This window comes from Canis lupus, chromosome 34 (assembly GCF_011100685.1).
Source record: "Canis lupus familiaris isolate Mischka breed German Shepherd chromosome 34, alternate assembly UU_Cfam_GSD_1.0, whole genome shotgun sequence".
Lineage (NCBI taxonomy): Eukaryota > Metazoa > Chordata > Mammalia > Carnivora > Canidae > Canis > Canis lupus.
In genome coordinates, this window is record NC_049255.1 from 25,023,713 (window position 1) to 25,038,398 (window position 14,686).

General features: G+C 39.6%; 1 protein-coding gene across 2 annotated transcripts in view; it reads right to left on the reverse strand.

The window, feature by feature from the left end:
- The window catches only part of ATP13A5 (ATPase 13A5), a 105,881-nt gene that overhangs the window by 59,203 nt on the left and 31,992 nt on the right, over positions 1-14,686 (reverse strand). For both annotated transcript variants that reach the window (XM_038583712.1, XM_038583711.1), the window contains 3 exons: positions 8,747-8,819; positions 7,704-7,832; positions 201-371 (listed from right to left, as the gene is read on the reverse strand). In XM_038583712.1, the coding sequence (XP_038439640.1) occupies positions 201-371; positions 7,704-7,832; positions 8,747-8,819 (373 nt within the window). The remainder of the gene's footprint in view (positions 1-200; positions 372-7,703; positions 7,833-8,746; positions 8,820-14,686) is intronic.

The following is a 14,686-nucleotide window of genomic DNA, read 5'->3' on the forward strand; positions in this document are numbered from 1 at the left end:
GGTCGTAGGGCAGATCTATTTTAATAACAAACCATTCAGTTGAAAATGGTGACAACTTAGAACAATAAGGGTCTGACTGGAAATGAGTATGGCTGTTATTATCAGAATATAGCAAAGTCCGTATTCCTAAACACAATTTTCCCAATCCAACTCCCTCACCTCTAAAATGGACTAAATTTACAAAAGTGAAATCTACCAACCTGTTTGCAAGACAACTGCTCTCACTGGCCCTTGCCCAGATGGCTTGACCTGGATAACTTCTGTCCCACAGAAAAGGACATGTTTCCGATAATCTTCCGAGCTGTGGGATTTCCAGGCCATGGTGTTCTCTGAATGAGTCAATGGTGTCTTTGTGACAGGTATACTTTCTCCTAAAAAAGATTATCTTTTGTTGATTCTGTGTGACCTGTGACCTCAGATAGTCGTTCAGAGCCGATATTTTCTAATTTCAAGAAAGTATACAAACCACAGCTATTCAGGTCTTACTTACTACATACACCCTGAGTCAGATGATTTCTTAAAGGATGCTAGTGATGCAAGCAGTGGCATACTTGGTTATATTTAAAATATTCATTTAAGGCCTACCTATATTTTCCATATTTCCATCTGCATGGTTTGCTGCTGTATTTTGAAAAACAGGCCATTTTAGCAAAGAGAGTTGCTACTCAGTTGTCCCCTTAAGTGTTCTTTAAGCCCAGATCTATGCTAGGCAGTGAAGGAGCTGTAAAGCATTTGTATAGCTATTATTATTTGCCAGTAATTTACTTGTTTATCTGTCCATTCAACAAATATTTTTAAGTGCTGATTTGTGCCAGGCACTGCTCTAGGTGCTGAGAATATAATAATGAACAAGACAGATAGAAATCCTGCCCTCAGAGACCCAAGGAGCCAAGCCACTAAACAGTAGTAAATAATTAATAAAAATACAGTAAGGTAAATATTTTGATAGTAGCACCAGGTAATCTGAAGATCTAGCCCGGGGTTCCAGGAAAGAGGTCCTGGACAATTAACAAATGACAACTCAAAAGAAAATGAAGCCAACTAGACCAAAGAGAAGAAGAAAGTGTTCTTGGAGAAAGTGAGAGCAAGAGCATGCTATGCTCTGGGCACCAAAGATGGTTGAGGGTGTTGGAACATTGAGCATGAGGGTAGAGGTAAGCTGTCCTGGAAGTACAGAGATGAATGAGAAATTATACCATCATAAAATCTATAAAATATTCTTCATGATCTTTTTGGAGCTTGTAGCGAAAGATAGAAACCAATATAGCAAGACAGGACATCTCTTTTTTCTTTCTAGTTCTATTCTCATTAATTAATGCTTACAAATAGTTAGATCAATAACATGTATCTTCATCTTTACTCTCTCCTGTGTTCTTGTTTTATATTTCTCAATGATGGGCTATTCATCCCAACCTGGATATCCCACTAGCATCCTCAAGTCACCGTATTATCTACAATCCATATTAATATATTCATTACTAAGTGTCCTCTTGGCTTTTTATGGTTACCACCCTTTTGCTGAGTGACAGGTTTATAGTCTCAGAATCACCTTTGATTCCTCCTCTTCCCATACTCTGCCCTCTCATGGACTGATTTTCCAACTCTACTGCTTTTTCCGTGTGATTGAGTCTCACTGACTCATTCTTTGGACTCTTGCATTTGAGTCCCAAAAGCTTCATTGGAAATTGCTGACTCATAGTGGTTGCCTTATCAATGGATTACCTGTAATTGCTTAGCTCCGTGACATGAAATACATTTTAATAATAATAATTTGAGACTATGGTAGAACTGATACCTCTTTTTTTATGAATAAGTATCTCACTCAAATCTTCCTGTCCTCCCAAGTTGGGAAAAACCTTCAGTCCTCCTCTGTGTCTCCTTTGCTATGACACTACCACCACACACACTATTGATCCCCAGATGGGGGGTAGGTTTCTCCACAACAAGCAATTCTGTGATACTGGCTGGTTGTCCTACAATTTAACTCAATTTTCCCTTTTTTAAAAAAGATTTTATTTATTTAATCATGAGAGATACACAGAGAGAGAGGCAGAGGCACAGGCAGAGAGAGAAGCAGGCTCCATGCAGGGAGCCCGATGTGGGACTCAATCCCAGGTCCCCAGGATCACACCCTGGGCTGCAGGCGGCGCTAAACCGCTGAGCCACCCTGGCTGCCTAATTTAATTCAATTCTTGCAGTATCTACCTAGCATCAGGTCCCACAGGTTAAGGACTCTGTCCCACAAGACTGCTTGCACTCTACCTCAGATGCTAATTGTAAATGCACATTGTCACCTGTGCTTTTGACTAATAAATCTGAAGTTTCCACAACCCCCTTCTGGGGTTCAATTAATTTGCTAGAGTGGCTCACAGAACTCAGGGAAATACTTAAACTTACTAATTTGTTAAAGGATATGATAAAGGATAGCCAGATGAATAACCAGATGAAGAGATATATAGGATGAGGTTTGGAAGGGTCCCAAAGGCAAACTCTCTCACTAGATTTTCAAAGCCACCACAAACTGAGCATCCCTGGCTCTTTTTCCTACACACTCCAGCTAAATGAGGCCACTTGCAAATCCTATTATTGACTTCCAGTCTTTGCCAGTACCATTCCTCTACTTTTCCTTATGGCAGGAAGACAGATTATTTAAGATAACAAAGAAAATTAGCTCAGAGTTCAAAAGGATACATTTCAGAGACAAAATAAAAATGCTAATAATACTTCCTGGATCCCATATTTAAAAAGCACTAGAATTAATTTAAAATTCCATCAGTCTTTTGCTAAATGTTCAATTAGCAAAATAACATGTCATATTTCTAATTTGGAATCATATTGATTATAGTTACACAAATTCAGTTTCTATCTCTTCTTCTAGGTAATAATTGAGGGCAAGGACTTTGACATGTATAACTTTTTATACTGCTCATTTTCCTTGCTGGCATGTAATAGGTTCAAAAGATGTATTTTTGCTGAATACCTGGGTGAATTGAATAAAAACAATTACCCACGTTTTTCTATGACTGGTTTTTCAAAGCTTGTTTTCTACATGGTGCATTTTTTACGTCCTAAGTTACAAGAAACTGTACAATTTTTATTAGTGATCTTGAATATTCTCAGGAAATTCCTTTACCCAAGCACTGTCCCCAATTCATTCTCTTTAAAACAATCATGATATTTATCCTTTGTCTGGATTTATCAGTTGTGTTCTAAGTGACTTTGGAAAAGGGATGGAACCTTTTTGACAAATCTCCAAATTGTTGTATTCCCATTGTTTTGAAATCAGCCTTTGTAAAAGCAGATACTTAGAGATAAGTTCTAATGTTTTTCTGCCTTTGAATCATAGAATATTAATCCACAATATATTCTTAGACTAATATTAGTGAAGAGCTTCTGCACACACAACCAACAGTATTGGTGGCAGGCAGGCATTCAATCAACCAGAGATGGAAGTCATTTGGAGATAATGTTCCAAAGATAACATTCAAATTGGATATGATTTTACACAGAAACGACTTTCAAGTCTCTTTGACGCTGTTCACATATTAATAAGGAGTCTCCTGCTTGGCCTTTCTTGGGATTCCAAGAATATTTTAGAAGGCCATAGAGTATTTTAGAAGGAAGAACACTCATCACCAACTTCAGTGGGCTTCCGATACCTGAAGTCCTGGCTGCTGTGAAGTGCAGTCCTCTCCCTTGTCCCCAGTGAGCAGGTGCCTCCTCATGGGAGCAGTGTTTGAAATGCCACGTCCTTGTTCACTTATATTTATGGGACCCTTCAACTGTAGGCTGTTCAAGAGTAGCGGCCATTTCTCATTTGCCTTGTGACTCCAGGACACAACACAGTGCCTGGCACAGAGTAGGTATTTCTGAACTTGATTGAATAAATGGATTGGACGAATGAATAAATGAAAGAAAGGGAGAAGTGAGAGGAGGAAAGGAAAAAGGAAGAGAGGGCAGCCCGGGTGGCTCAGCAGTTTAGTGCTGCCTTTGGCCTTAGGCTCCCTGCATGGAGCCTGCTTCTCCCTCTGCCTGTGTCTCTGCCTGCACACCCCCCACCCCCGGGGTCTCTCATGAATAAATAAATAAAATCTTAAAAGAAAGAAAAAAAAAAGAAAGAGAGAAAAGATCTGACCTAAAGATCTGACCTAGCAACTCATTGTAAGATTGTCTGATAGGATATAAATGTGAAACCACCAATTCAGGGAATTCCTGTGTGTCCAACTTGGATTCTCTATGTACTTCCCACACACATATTTCAAATACATCACGAATTCTAATGAGTAGAAGGAGAAGGAGGGGATTTTGGTGGAGTGAATACTACTGCTCTCCCCCATAATTACCCCAAACAGAATGAGGGAGCAGTAGTCTCAGGCCTAGGCTCTCAGGTCAAAAGTCCTGGATTTGAGTGTTTTGCCTTCTTCATAGAATTTATAACTGTTGGAAATTTATGTCATTTATCTATTCTCATATTTTCTTTTTTTAAAAGATTTTATTTATTCATGAGAGACAGAGAGAGAGAGAGAAACAGAAACAGAGAGAGAGGCAGAGATACAGGAAGAGGGAGAAGCAGGCTCCATGCAGGGAGCCCGACGCGGGACTCGATCCTGGGACTCCAGGATCAGGCCCTGGGCTGAAGGCAGGTGCTAAACCGCTGAGCCACCGGGCTGCCCTCTCATTTTTTCTTTCTCCCCACTAGACTGCCACCTCCATGAGGGCAGAATCTTATCTGTGCTATTCGTTGCTGTATCCTCTGCACCTACTAGAGTGTTCCATAAATAGGAGTTAAAACAGATTTGTGGCATGAATGAATGAAAAAAATTAAATGAACCCAAACAGCAACTCTACCACTTTTAAGCTCTGTGACTTTAGGAAAATGACTTATCCTCTCGTAGATTGAACAAAATAATATATGTAACATATTAGCACAATACCTAATACATATAAGAATTAAGAAGAATGAGCTAATGTGCCAAGAGAAAATTTCAAAATATTAACAGAATTTCCCCCACAATATTTATTCCCTTTTGCCTTTTGACCACTTTATGAGGAGCATAATGAAGGGGCCCATTGCCTCCAAAGACAGAAAGGACAGAGGAGTGAACAACTGGCTTTTAGGTTTCTGAAGTCATTCATAAGTTCAACAGTGAATTTTAGAGACCACCTGAGAATAAAAACAGAGTTTTGCTGTTTAATATCTATGCCTTCCCTCTACTACTTTTCTAGCTAAATAAAAATCCCTGGATTGGAGGTTGTAAGAAAATCCAAAGGAATATTAGATATTGTGTGTCCCTAAGAGAAGGTTTTGCAGGTGGACAGGCCTGGGACATTTCCCAAGCCCAGAGTGGAGTGGGGAGCCTCAGACAGAAGAGCTGCCCTAGACAAGACCCATCTCAAAACCTTACACAACCTCAAGTAGTCAGACTTGGGTCAGGGGACCTGCCAACTGGTGGGGATAACTGTCTGACTTATGCCACTGCTTACTCTCAAGGATGATAAGATTTGAAGCAAAAATAAATATGAAATGTAGTTATAAAATTAAATTTCTTTCATAATTGAGCTCATGGCAATAGGATGAGGCTAAGGAGATAAGGAGAAGGAAGATCCTTATTACATTGTAATGGGCATGTGCTATGGGTGAGACCACCCAGTAGACAAAAAAAAGGTGATGAGGCACAAGAAATGACAGTTTTATGCCCCTGAGAATCCTCTTCCTCCTCATTCCTGTGGTCCCTCTTATCTAGAAGCAAATGCCACTCTGACCCTGATATTTGCTAGCTGAACAATCTATTTTTTTTCATCTGGGTTTCCTTATCTGGAAATTGATTATTATCATAGCTCCTAATTTGTTTTATATTACGACAGAGTGAAATAGAAAAGTTTTTTTTATAAAATGTAAATTACGATAGAGCCACTAGGAGTATGTGCTATTTTTCTTCCAAATAAAGACATAAATAAAAACTTCTATATATGCCAAGATCTGGTTTGCATATGAAAACAAAAACAAAAACAAAACCCGAGTCACATTCGCAGACAAATGCTTTAGGAAGACATATATGGTTCCAAGAATCTAAGCATAACATGATTGTTCAATCAGGATCCTTTTTACAAATGCATCCACGAGTGGGCAGATCTACGTAGACTGCGTAATAATGTATTTAGAGCATGATGGTACTTAGATATTTCCGAAGAAAATAACGAGAAAGAAATATGTGTATTTCTGTTTTATGTGTCTGTCTCTAAAATCGACATTTATCAGTACTTAGGTGCCATAGACATTAATGCTGGTGACCTTGTTTTTCCAGAAACAGACTTAAGAAAAGCCACTTACTTCTTAAGATCATTTTAGGTCAGTTTTGCATATGGTTGAAAGGCAGCATTGTTTACCATCTCTACTTTTCTGGAACTCTCTAGGGTTCCTTAGAATCAAGACAAGAACTGTGCACCCAAGTTAGTAGACCCAGGATAGTAAACACTGGGATCGGTCCTCCCCTTTTTGTTCACAGTCATGTTCCATTGCCAATGAGAGAAGCCACCTTTCATGGACGGGCTGCTGGGAAATGTGAGACAGTTGCTGTCTTTGAGGGAGGAGGACAGTTTTTCTTGGGCTTGAGGTTGGCGCATCGGGTACTATGGCAACATTCTGAATGAAAGACACGATCAGTATGCAAACCCTCATCACTATCATTATAAGGCAGTTAGATTTCAACACACTAAAGGGGTATTTTGTAATTATACTGAGCATATTTATGTTTACTACATTTTCCTATCTCAATTTTAAATTAAGCAGACCCATTTTTAATGTGAAATCTGCTTGTGTTGAACAATTTAGGAATCAATAATGATTCTCTTTACATTTAAGTGATATTAAAAAGTGTGCGTGTGTGTGCGCACGTGTGTGTGTTTTTCTGTCTTTAGCAACTTGGAAGCAGAAAAATAGAACAGTTTGTAGGCACTGAAAGAAGACAAATGCTTTCTATTTTTGTGTTATTGTATAGTTTCTCCTTCTCTCATTATAACATGCTGTGTATTTTGGGGTTTTTTGACTAAAAGATATTTTATACATAATGCCTTGAGAATCACACAAATCCAAGTGAACTTTACGAAGTACAAATGAGAATGACAGTTCAAATCATTACAAGAAAACTGGCTTTCTGCTTATTAAGATCAACTGGAAACCCAATTCTAAAGAACAGAATTGTTATATGGCCTTTCCCTGAAGGGGCTTCCTTGAAACTGGGGCTTGGGTTTCTATCCACAGAGAGCAGGGTTCAATAAAATTTCTGCACCACACCAATTGTGAGAGATGGTCATTTCTGGTTGTGTTGTGTTTGGACAGGAATGTAAAGCATGCTCACGTTCATGAAGACATTGTTCATTAAGCAGCCTAATGCACTCACCCTCCTCTGGACCAAACCACCCTATTCACCCGACCCATCAGGAAATGAACCAACCACATGTATTAGACTTTTCTTCTATTTATACATTTTTTATTTGTTGTATTTGATTTTTAAATTATTAAATGTTTCCTGTTTGCCTATATGGAGTTTCCATCTGCTTGAGTACCCTGGTTGTGTCTCCCTCATCTATCTCTCCATATTTTAATATCAGGCTGGTATAAAGGAAGCAAGGATATGTTGATCTTTGCTAATTCTTGGCCTAGATATTGGACAGGAAAAAAGAAACTCATGATAATGGCTTACCTGTTAGCATGCCTTCATTCACCACACAGCTTCCATCAATCAGAATAGCATCACATGGCAAAGAAAACTTTCCTGGAAGAATAATAGTATCTCCAGGAACCAAGAGACGGGATTCCAGTTCCTGCAAACCTACACAACAGCAAAGTTTCCATGACTGGGTGACCTTTTCCAATTTTTACTGAAGAACGCAAGTGGCTGAGAACTCTTAACCAACTGTTGAACAAGGACTACCCTACATGGTCACTTGCTCCAGCTCCTTCCAACTCATTTGCAAAATCATAGAAAACAGGATTAGAGATTTGATTCCAGGGACATAGCAAAAGATTAGCTGGGCAACACAATCCCATCTAGATCCTAGTACTTAGGACTGTGCTCTGCCCACAGGAGATAATCCCGAGTACTGGTCATCTGAAAGATACCTCTTTACTGCCTCTTACTTACTGGGGCTGGGCTCCTGACCCCCCGTGACACACTCTGTCTTTGGATTGGGGCCTAATGTAAACCATTCAGACAGCATCTGTGGCCCTGGGGTGCAGTGCCTCACTCCTTGCAGAGAACCAAGACCACCCTACCCCAGGCTGAGTCCAGAGCAAATGCCCAATGTCCAGCCAGCCATTTACAAATGTTATTCAGGCCTGGATTCTGGATGACAGATTGAAATGTCATGATTCAGGTCTATTTGGGATGGTTAATAGGGGAAATCAAAAGCCTCAAGAAGGCTTACCCAGTAACATTTAAATGAGTGAAATACGGAAGGCAGAGGGACCTGGAAGCCACCCAGACACTGAGTGGAAATGGTTCAATCAGGACGAGGATGCAAGGTACCCAGGGTACAAAATTCAGTGAGGTGCTCACCTTCTGGGTCCTGCAAAAGCAGGTGAACATTTGCATGATCTTTCCTCCTTAAGGTTTGCATCTTAGAAGCCTTATTTGCCTCCTCTAGCCCCAGTCCTCGGTTAATCAGAGAAGACTTCTCAACTAACAATCAATAACAAAGGAGACTGACTCCCCAGAAATATTAGGATGCAGAACACATCACTTACCTTTGCCTTTTACCATGACTGTAACCTGGACTTTGTTGTGATCCTCCACGAGGTTGTGCAGCTTAACTGATTGCTGCCAATGCAAAACCAACTTTTAAGTATCAGATCGTCTGTAGCTTGAAAACCATATGATCTCAATGTGGTAAATACCAAGCCTGCCATCACAGCCAAACCGACAGCAGGCAAAGACTCAGGTTCTACTTTTGCTGCTTCTGAGTCCTTGCCCCGACCCCTATCCTAGCCACCCCCCCGGCCTGTAGCAACAAATATGCTATGATTTCAGGTGCAGGGAACGTGATGCACAATCATTGTCCCCAAGGACCAACTCCAAGGCCCTGAGGCCGCGCTTCCAGAAGGCACATGATGAATCAGGGGAAAAGTAACAAGAAGACCATGATCAGGTGACTTTCCCTATTGGTACCTGTTTCCCTGTCTATAAGACAATAAAGTTGAATTTGATCTTTCCATTGCAAGAGCCTGTGAATATTTGGGTTGTGTTTTGGTTTTAGGAACAGCCATACCCTCCCTTATGAACTGGTGGATTTTCACCTTGGGTAAGTCTGCAGACTGGAGCCTTGCTGCTTTGTTTGGAACCCTGGTGCTTCCACTAAGGCATTACTCAACCTGTTTATCTCCCTTTTCCTCATCTGAAAGTGGAGATAATAGCAGTATCTGTTTCAGGTGGCTTTTTTAAAAAAAAAAATTTATTTATTTATGATAGTCACACACACACACACACACACACATAGAGAGAGAGAGAGAGAGAGAGAGAGAGAGAAGCAGAGACATAGGCAGAGGGAGAAGCAGGCTCCATGTACCGGGAGCCTGATGTGGGATTCGATCCCGGGTCTCCAGGATTGCGCCCTGGGCCAAAGGCAGGCACCAAACCGCTGTGCCACCCAGGGATCCCTCAGGTGGCTTTTAAAATTAAGTTAATGTGGGATGCCTGGGTGGCTCAGTGGTTTAGTCTGCCTCCAGCTCAGGTCGTGACCCTGGGGTCCTGGGATCTAGTCTCTCATTGGGCTCCCTATGGGGAGCCTGCTTCCCCCTTTGCCTATGTCTCTGCCTCTCTCTGTGTGTCTCTCATGAATAAATAAATAAAATCTTAAAAAAATATATATAGTTGATGCTTGTCCTAGTTATCCCTTTGGATAGTACTCATTACCATGGTAAGAGATCAAAACTGTTAATGATTAATAAGAAAGTTGTTGCTGAAAAACAATTGTCTAAGTGCATCCACTGAGAAGACTCACTTGGAGTAGAATTCATTGAGATGTGACCCTGTGCAAAGTGGAGGAGATGGAAGCAGCCTGAAGAAGAGGAGGCAAGTCTCCTGGGATAACAACTCAGGAAACAAAAAGGCAGAGATGAGATGACACGTGGTCCACACAGTTCCCTACATGAACTGTAGGGGCGCCATCAACTGGGCATTCCTGGAAGGCGTGGGCCCCTCCACAGGGATATCAGTTACCTGGATACTCCTAAGTAGAAGAGATCTGAATACTGTCAGCAGTACTTAAACAGTACTGCCTCACCTCACTCAAGTATAAAACTTTTCCCTTTAGATGTTAGGATGAATTATTTTTATCTGTCCAATTGATGATTTTTAGCTAATGGTAGCCAATGTCAGCAGTCTAAGCCAAGCATTACACACAATTATACAACTTTCCTCTTGGGAAATAATAATAAATTCTGTGTTTTTATTTATACAGAACAATGTATTATTTCCTTCAGTTTTTTTTATGAAAAGCTACATTTCAAACATCGGACCAACTGAGTGAAAGAGTTGTATGACTGTTAGGTACATATTCAGTGCTCTAACTTGACTTCCTGAGGGTTGCCTACTGGGGCCTCCATTTTAATGATGGAGAAGAGTGAGAAAGTCAGTCATGGTTCCATGATAAGAAAAGTGGATTCAGTCAGGATTCCCAAGTTGTGGGTCAGATTTACCCACTAACCAGCCATGTACTCATATATAAGAAATTTCACTTTATAAGTTAGTTTTTTCCTCTCAAGAAACAAATGGCATTGAATTGAATCATTTTCAAGTACGTTCCAAAACTCAGTATGTCTGATGCTGATTTATTTTACATATCAGAGATTTATCCAAAGCCCCTAAGACTTCATAGAAGAAATACCCAACATTTATAATGGCTCACATTATTATTATTTTTAAACAGTTCATTTTTTCTTTTTTTAAAGATTATTTATTTATTTATTCATTCATGAAAGACACACACACACACACACACACACACACACACAGAGGCAGAGAAGCATAAGGAGAAGCAGGCTCCATGCTGGGAGCCTGTTGTGGGACTTGATCCCGTGACTCCAGGATCACGCCCTGAGCCGAAGGCAGGTGCTAAACTGCTGACCCACCCAGGGATCCCCTTTTAAACAGTTTAGAAGACTAAGGAACTACTCTGTGCCAGGCACTGCTGTAAGCACTTGGAATATATTGCTTGATATATTTATTTATTTATTACTCATCTAAATAATCCTACAATGAAAATGTTGTCTCCAATATACAAATAACAAAATAAAACTCAAAACTAAACACAAGACAAAATAGGGGCTTAAAATGCTAAAATAACTTGCCTACAATTATTTACTTACTAAGTATTAAGATTGACAGTGAAACCCACATTCATCCGACTCTAAAGCCTTTTCTGTTGATGAATACGTTCTCCTAAAGTGCTTGAAAATAGCTTTTTTCCTTTAAGAGGATAAATAACTTTCCTTATAAATTTCTTTAAGTTACTTTCTTGCTTAGCAAACTCTTTTAGTCAATGCCATAATAACTTCAACCTAGCTTAAGAGGATGATAATCCACACATTTGGAAATGGTGAAGTATGAGTTCATAATGATTGACTGTAACTCTCAAAACTCATTATAGCATCAAGCTGGATTTATTCATCAGTCTCAGCAGTCTGTGAAACCTGCAATGCTTCCACGCCTTTGTTTAAGCTTATACCAAGACTCACCCTGGTTTTCTTCTAGCAAATTCTTTCAAATCCTTCACATAAAGCCCTGCTCGAATGTCACCTCCACTCTGTAAGTCACTAACATTCCCAGAAAGAATTAATTGTTCTGCTCTCTGTGTTTCCACCTGTATTAGTGAACTGATCACATTCCATTACAGCTGTTTTCTTGTCAGGTCTCCCCTGTGAAGCCGACAGTTCAAAGAAGAGCCAAGCACTCATCTAGGTACCCCTGGAGTCTTTCACATAGTAGGCCCTCAGCAAACATTTATTTAATATAACTGAATTATTTTATTTCTCTTAACAGCACTGGAGAAGGATAATGTAAGCATCTTCTTTGAGCTAATGTACCAGGAAACTCCACAAACACAGGTTTCCATGACAACCAACCAGTTAGGAGAAAGCAAGTCACTGTGCTGCTTCCCGTGATTTGGAAGCTCCATGCCTGATTTTCATTAAGCGCCCTATGGTTTCTCCAGGCCCTGGTTAGTGGGACCAGGATCAGTTTCCAAGACTAATTTGCATATTGTTATTATTCCGCATCTGTGGCTGTGTGTCCTTGTGCTTGCTGTGGCTGGATTTCCTCCAGAGATGAGTGGTAAGGGCATTAACTCAGGTATCTTTTGAACCCAGCTCGGTCATGACTGAAGGCAACTCACTGTGGGTCAGACACTGTGCTATTTCTAGCAGCTCCCTGCAGTGCCAGCAATGGAGTGGGCGCTTGGGCTCAGCTCGGGGTAAATACCATTGAATGCCAACTCAACTTGCACTCACACCTGCACCAAACTTGTAACAAAGGGGCTGCCATGGGGTGTTTCTTGGCTTAGGCAAAGTTATTCTCTCTTTGTGGCATGATTCACATGATTCAGGGCTAGAGTAGATGCATGAAGATAATATATGCCCCTCCTGTCAACCCTCCCCTCTTGCAGTTTTCAAAAGCTGGTATTTGTTCAGCCTGATTTGGAGATGGCAGGAGATGCTCCTTCCATTCCTTGCAACCCCCTTCCTCAATCTCTTTGTAATAAAATGATCAAACAATCATTTTTCCCTGCAAGGAGACTCGTAAGTCGCTTTGAAATTTTGCTCCATGGATCAGTGTGAAGTATTTGACTTAGAGTCAGGAAACCCAGGGCCATGATCTGTAAACACTGTTATGTCACAGGCCTGAGCAAGTCACTTCACTTCCCTGATAGTTCCTGTCTCCTCCCTTTGAGGCGGTGAGAGGATACAACACTTACAAGTGTATCATTTTAGAGTTTGCTGTGCCCCATACAAGCACATCTGTCACGGATGTGGGAGCCCATTGCAAATTGTAAAGGCTAAAGAAATATTGATTGTTGAGGATTTGTGATTTAAACTGCAAAGATACAGTTTCAGGAAACTGGCTTATTTTGTATGGTGTTACAAGATGCCTTACAGGGTGGGTCAGATAAGCTTTTCTTAACAATTATGAATTGCTAATGGGATTAGTATCTCCTTGTTAAAGAAATCTTTCCCAATACTGTCATCAAGTGAGGTTCCCAGGTCAGTAACTATTTTAACCAAAGGCATTTTGTTAAGATGAAGAACCTGAATGTTCAAGATTCTTTAAGGATTTTAAAATGAATAGTAAGAAAATTACAAGTAGAAAGAACAGAGCATACTTACTTTTGGAAGAGGAGAGCTTTTTTTAAAAAAAAAATTTTTATTGGAGTTCAATTTGTCAACATTTAGCATAACACCCAGTGCTCATCCTGCCAAGTGCCCTCCTCAGTGCCCATCACCCAGTCACCTCAACCCCCCACCCACCACTATTACCCCTTGTTCGTTTCCCAGAGTTAGGTGTCTCTCATGTTTTGTCACCCTCACTGGTATTTTCACTCATTTTCAAGAGGAGAACTTTGTAAGCAAAACAGGAAACCCAGAAACTCAGAAAAGGACAAGAGAAACATATATCTGACTAACACATTTTTAAATATCTGGGAAAAGTCAAGGTAACAAAAACAAGACTAAAAAATGAAACTTTTCTACATGTATGATGGATATAAAGAGATAGTATATAGAAAAGAAAAATGCAAATATCCATTAGAGGAAAATGTATCTAATCTCACTAATAATCAGCAAAATGTAAATTAAAACACCAGTGGAACACGATTTTTAAAAAAATATGTTAGATTGAAAAATTTAAAACATAGTATATAACACCAAATGCTGGCGAAGATCTGGGGAAATGGAGAATCTTATATATTGCTGTTATTTTATTTGAGGAAAATAATATCTCAGTATCTATTAACATCCAAAATATACTTATCTTTTGATTCAACTACCTAGTTTTTGGTTGCTTTGCTAAAAAAAAAAAATTGTGAACACTAATATGTAAAGACACATCTATATTGTGGTTGTGTGTGATTCAGCTTACTTGTGGCAAAAATTGGAGAGGAAGCCCAATATATAGAAAATATACATATTTTCTATAAATAAAAGGATGGTTGAGTAAATTATAATATACCATGGAATGTCACACTACCATTTTTAAACATACTTTAGAATTATTTATTTACTTGGTGGTGGCCATTATATGTATTATAAAATGAAAACTACAAGCTCCGGATTAATGTACAAAGTACGTTCTAGTTTTAATAAAACAAATTAATAAATACATAAATGAAAGCCCATATAAGCTAGTACTTCTGTGCATTTTATAGATTAGAAAGAGTGAAAAATGTGTCCAGCTGATGATGACATTAATAAATAACTAAATGGATGTATTTGGGATCCTAGTATTTGAATTTGTCTTTTGGTGGATTCCTTTGGAACAACAGCTCTTAAGCTTTTAGCAAGCATAGCAATCACTCGTTATGAAACTGTGAAAAAGTACAGGTTCCTGTTGTTACCCTGGATATTTTGATTTAATAGGTCAAGAGCCTAGGAATCTTGAGTAATTCTCTCACTGAAACACTGCCCTCTAGAGGGAAG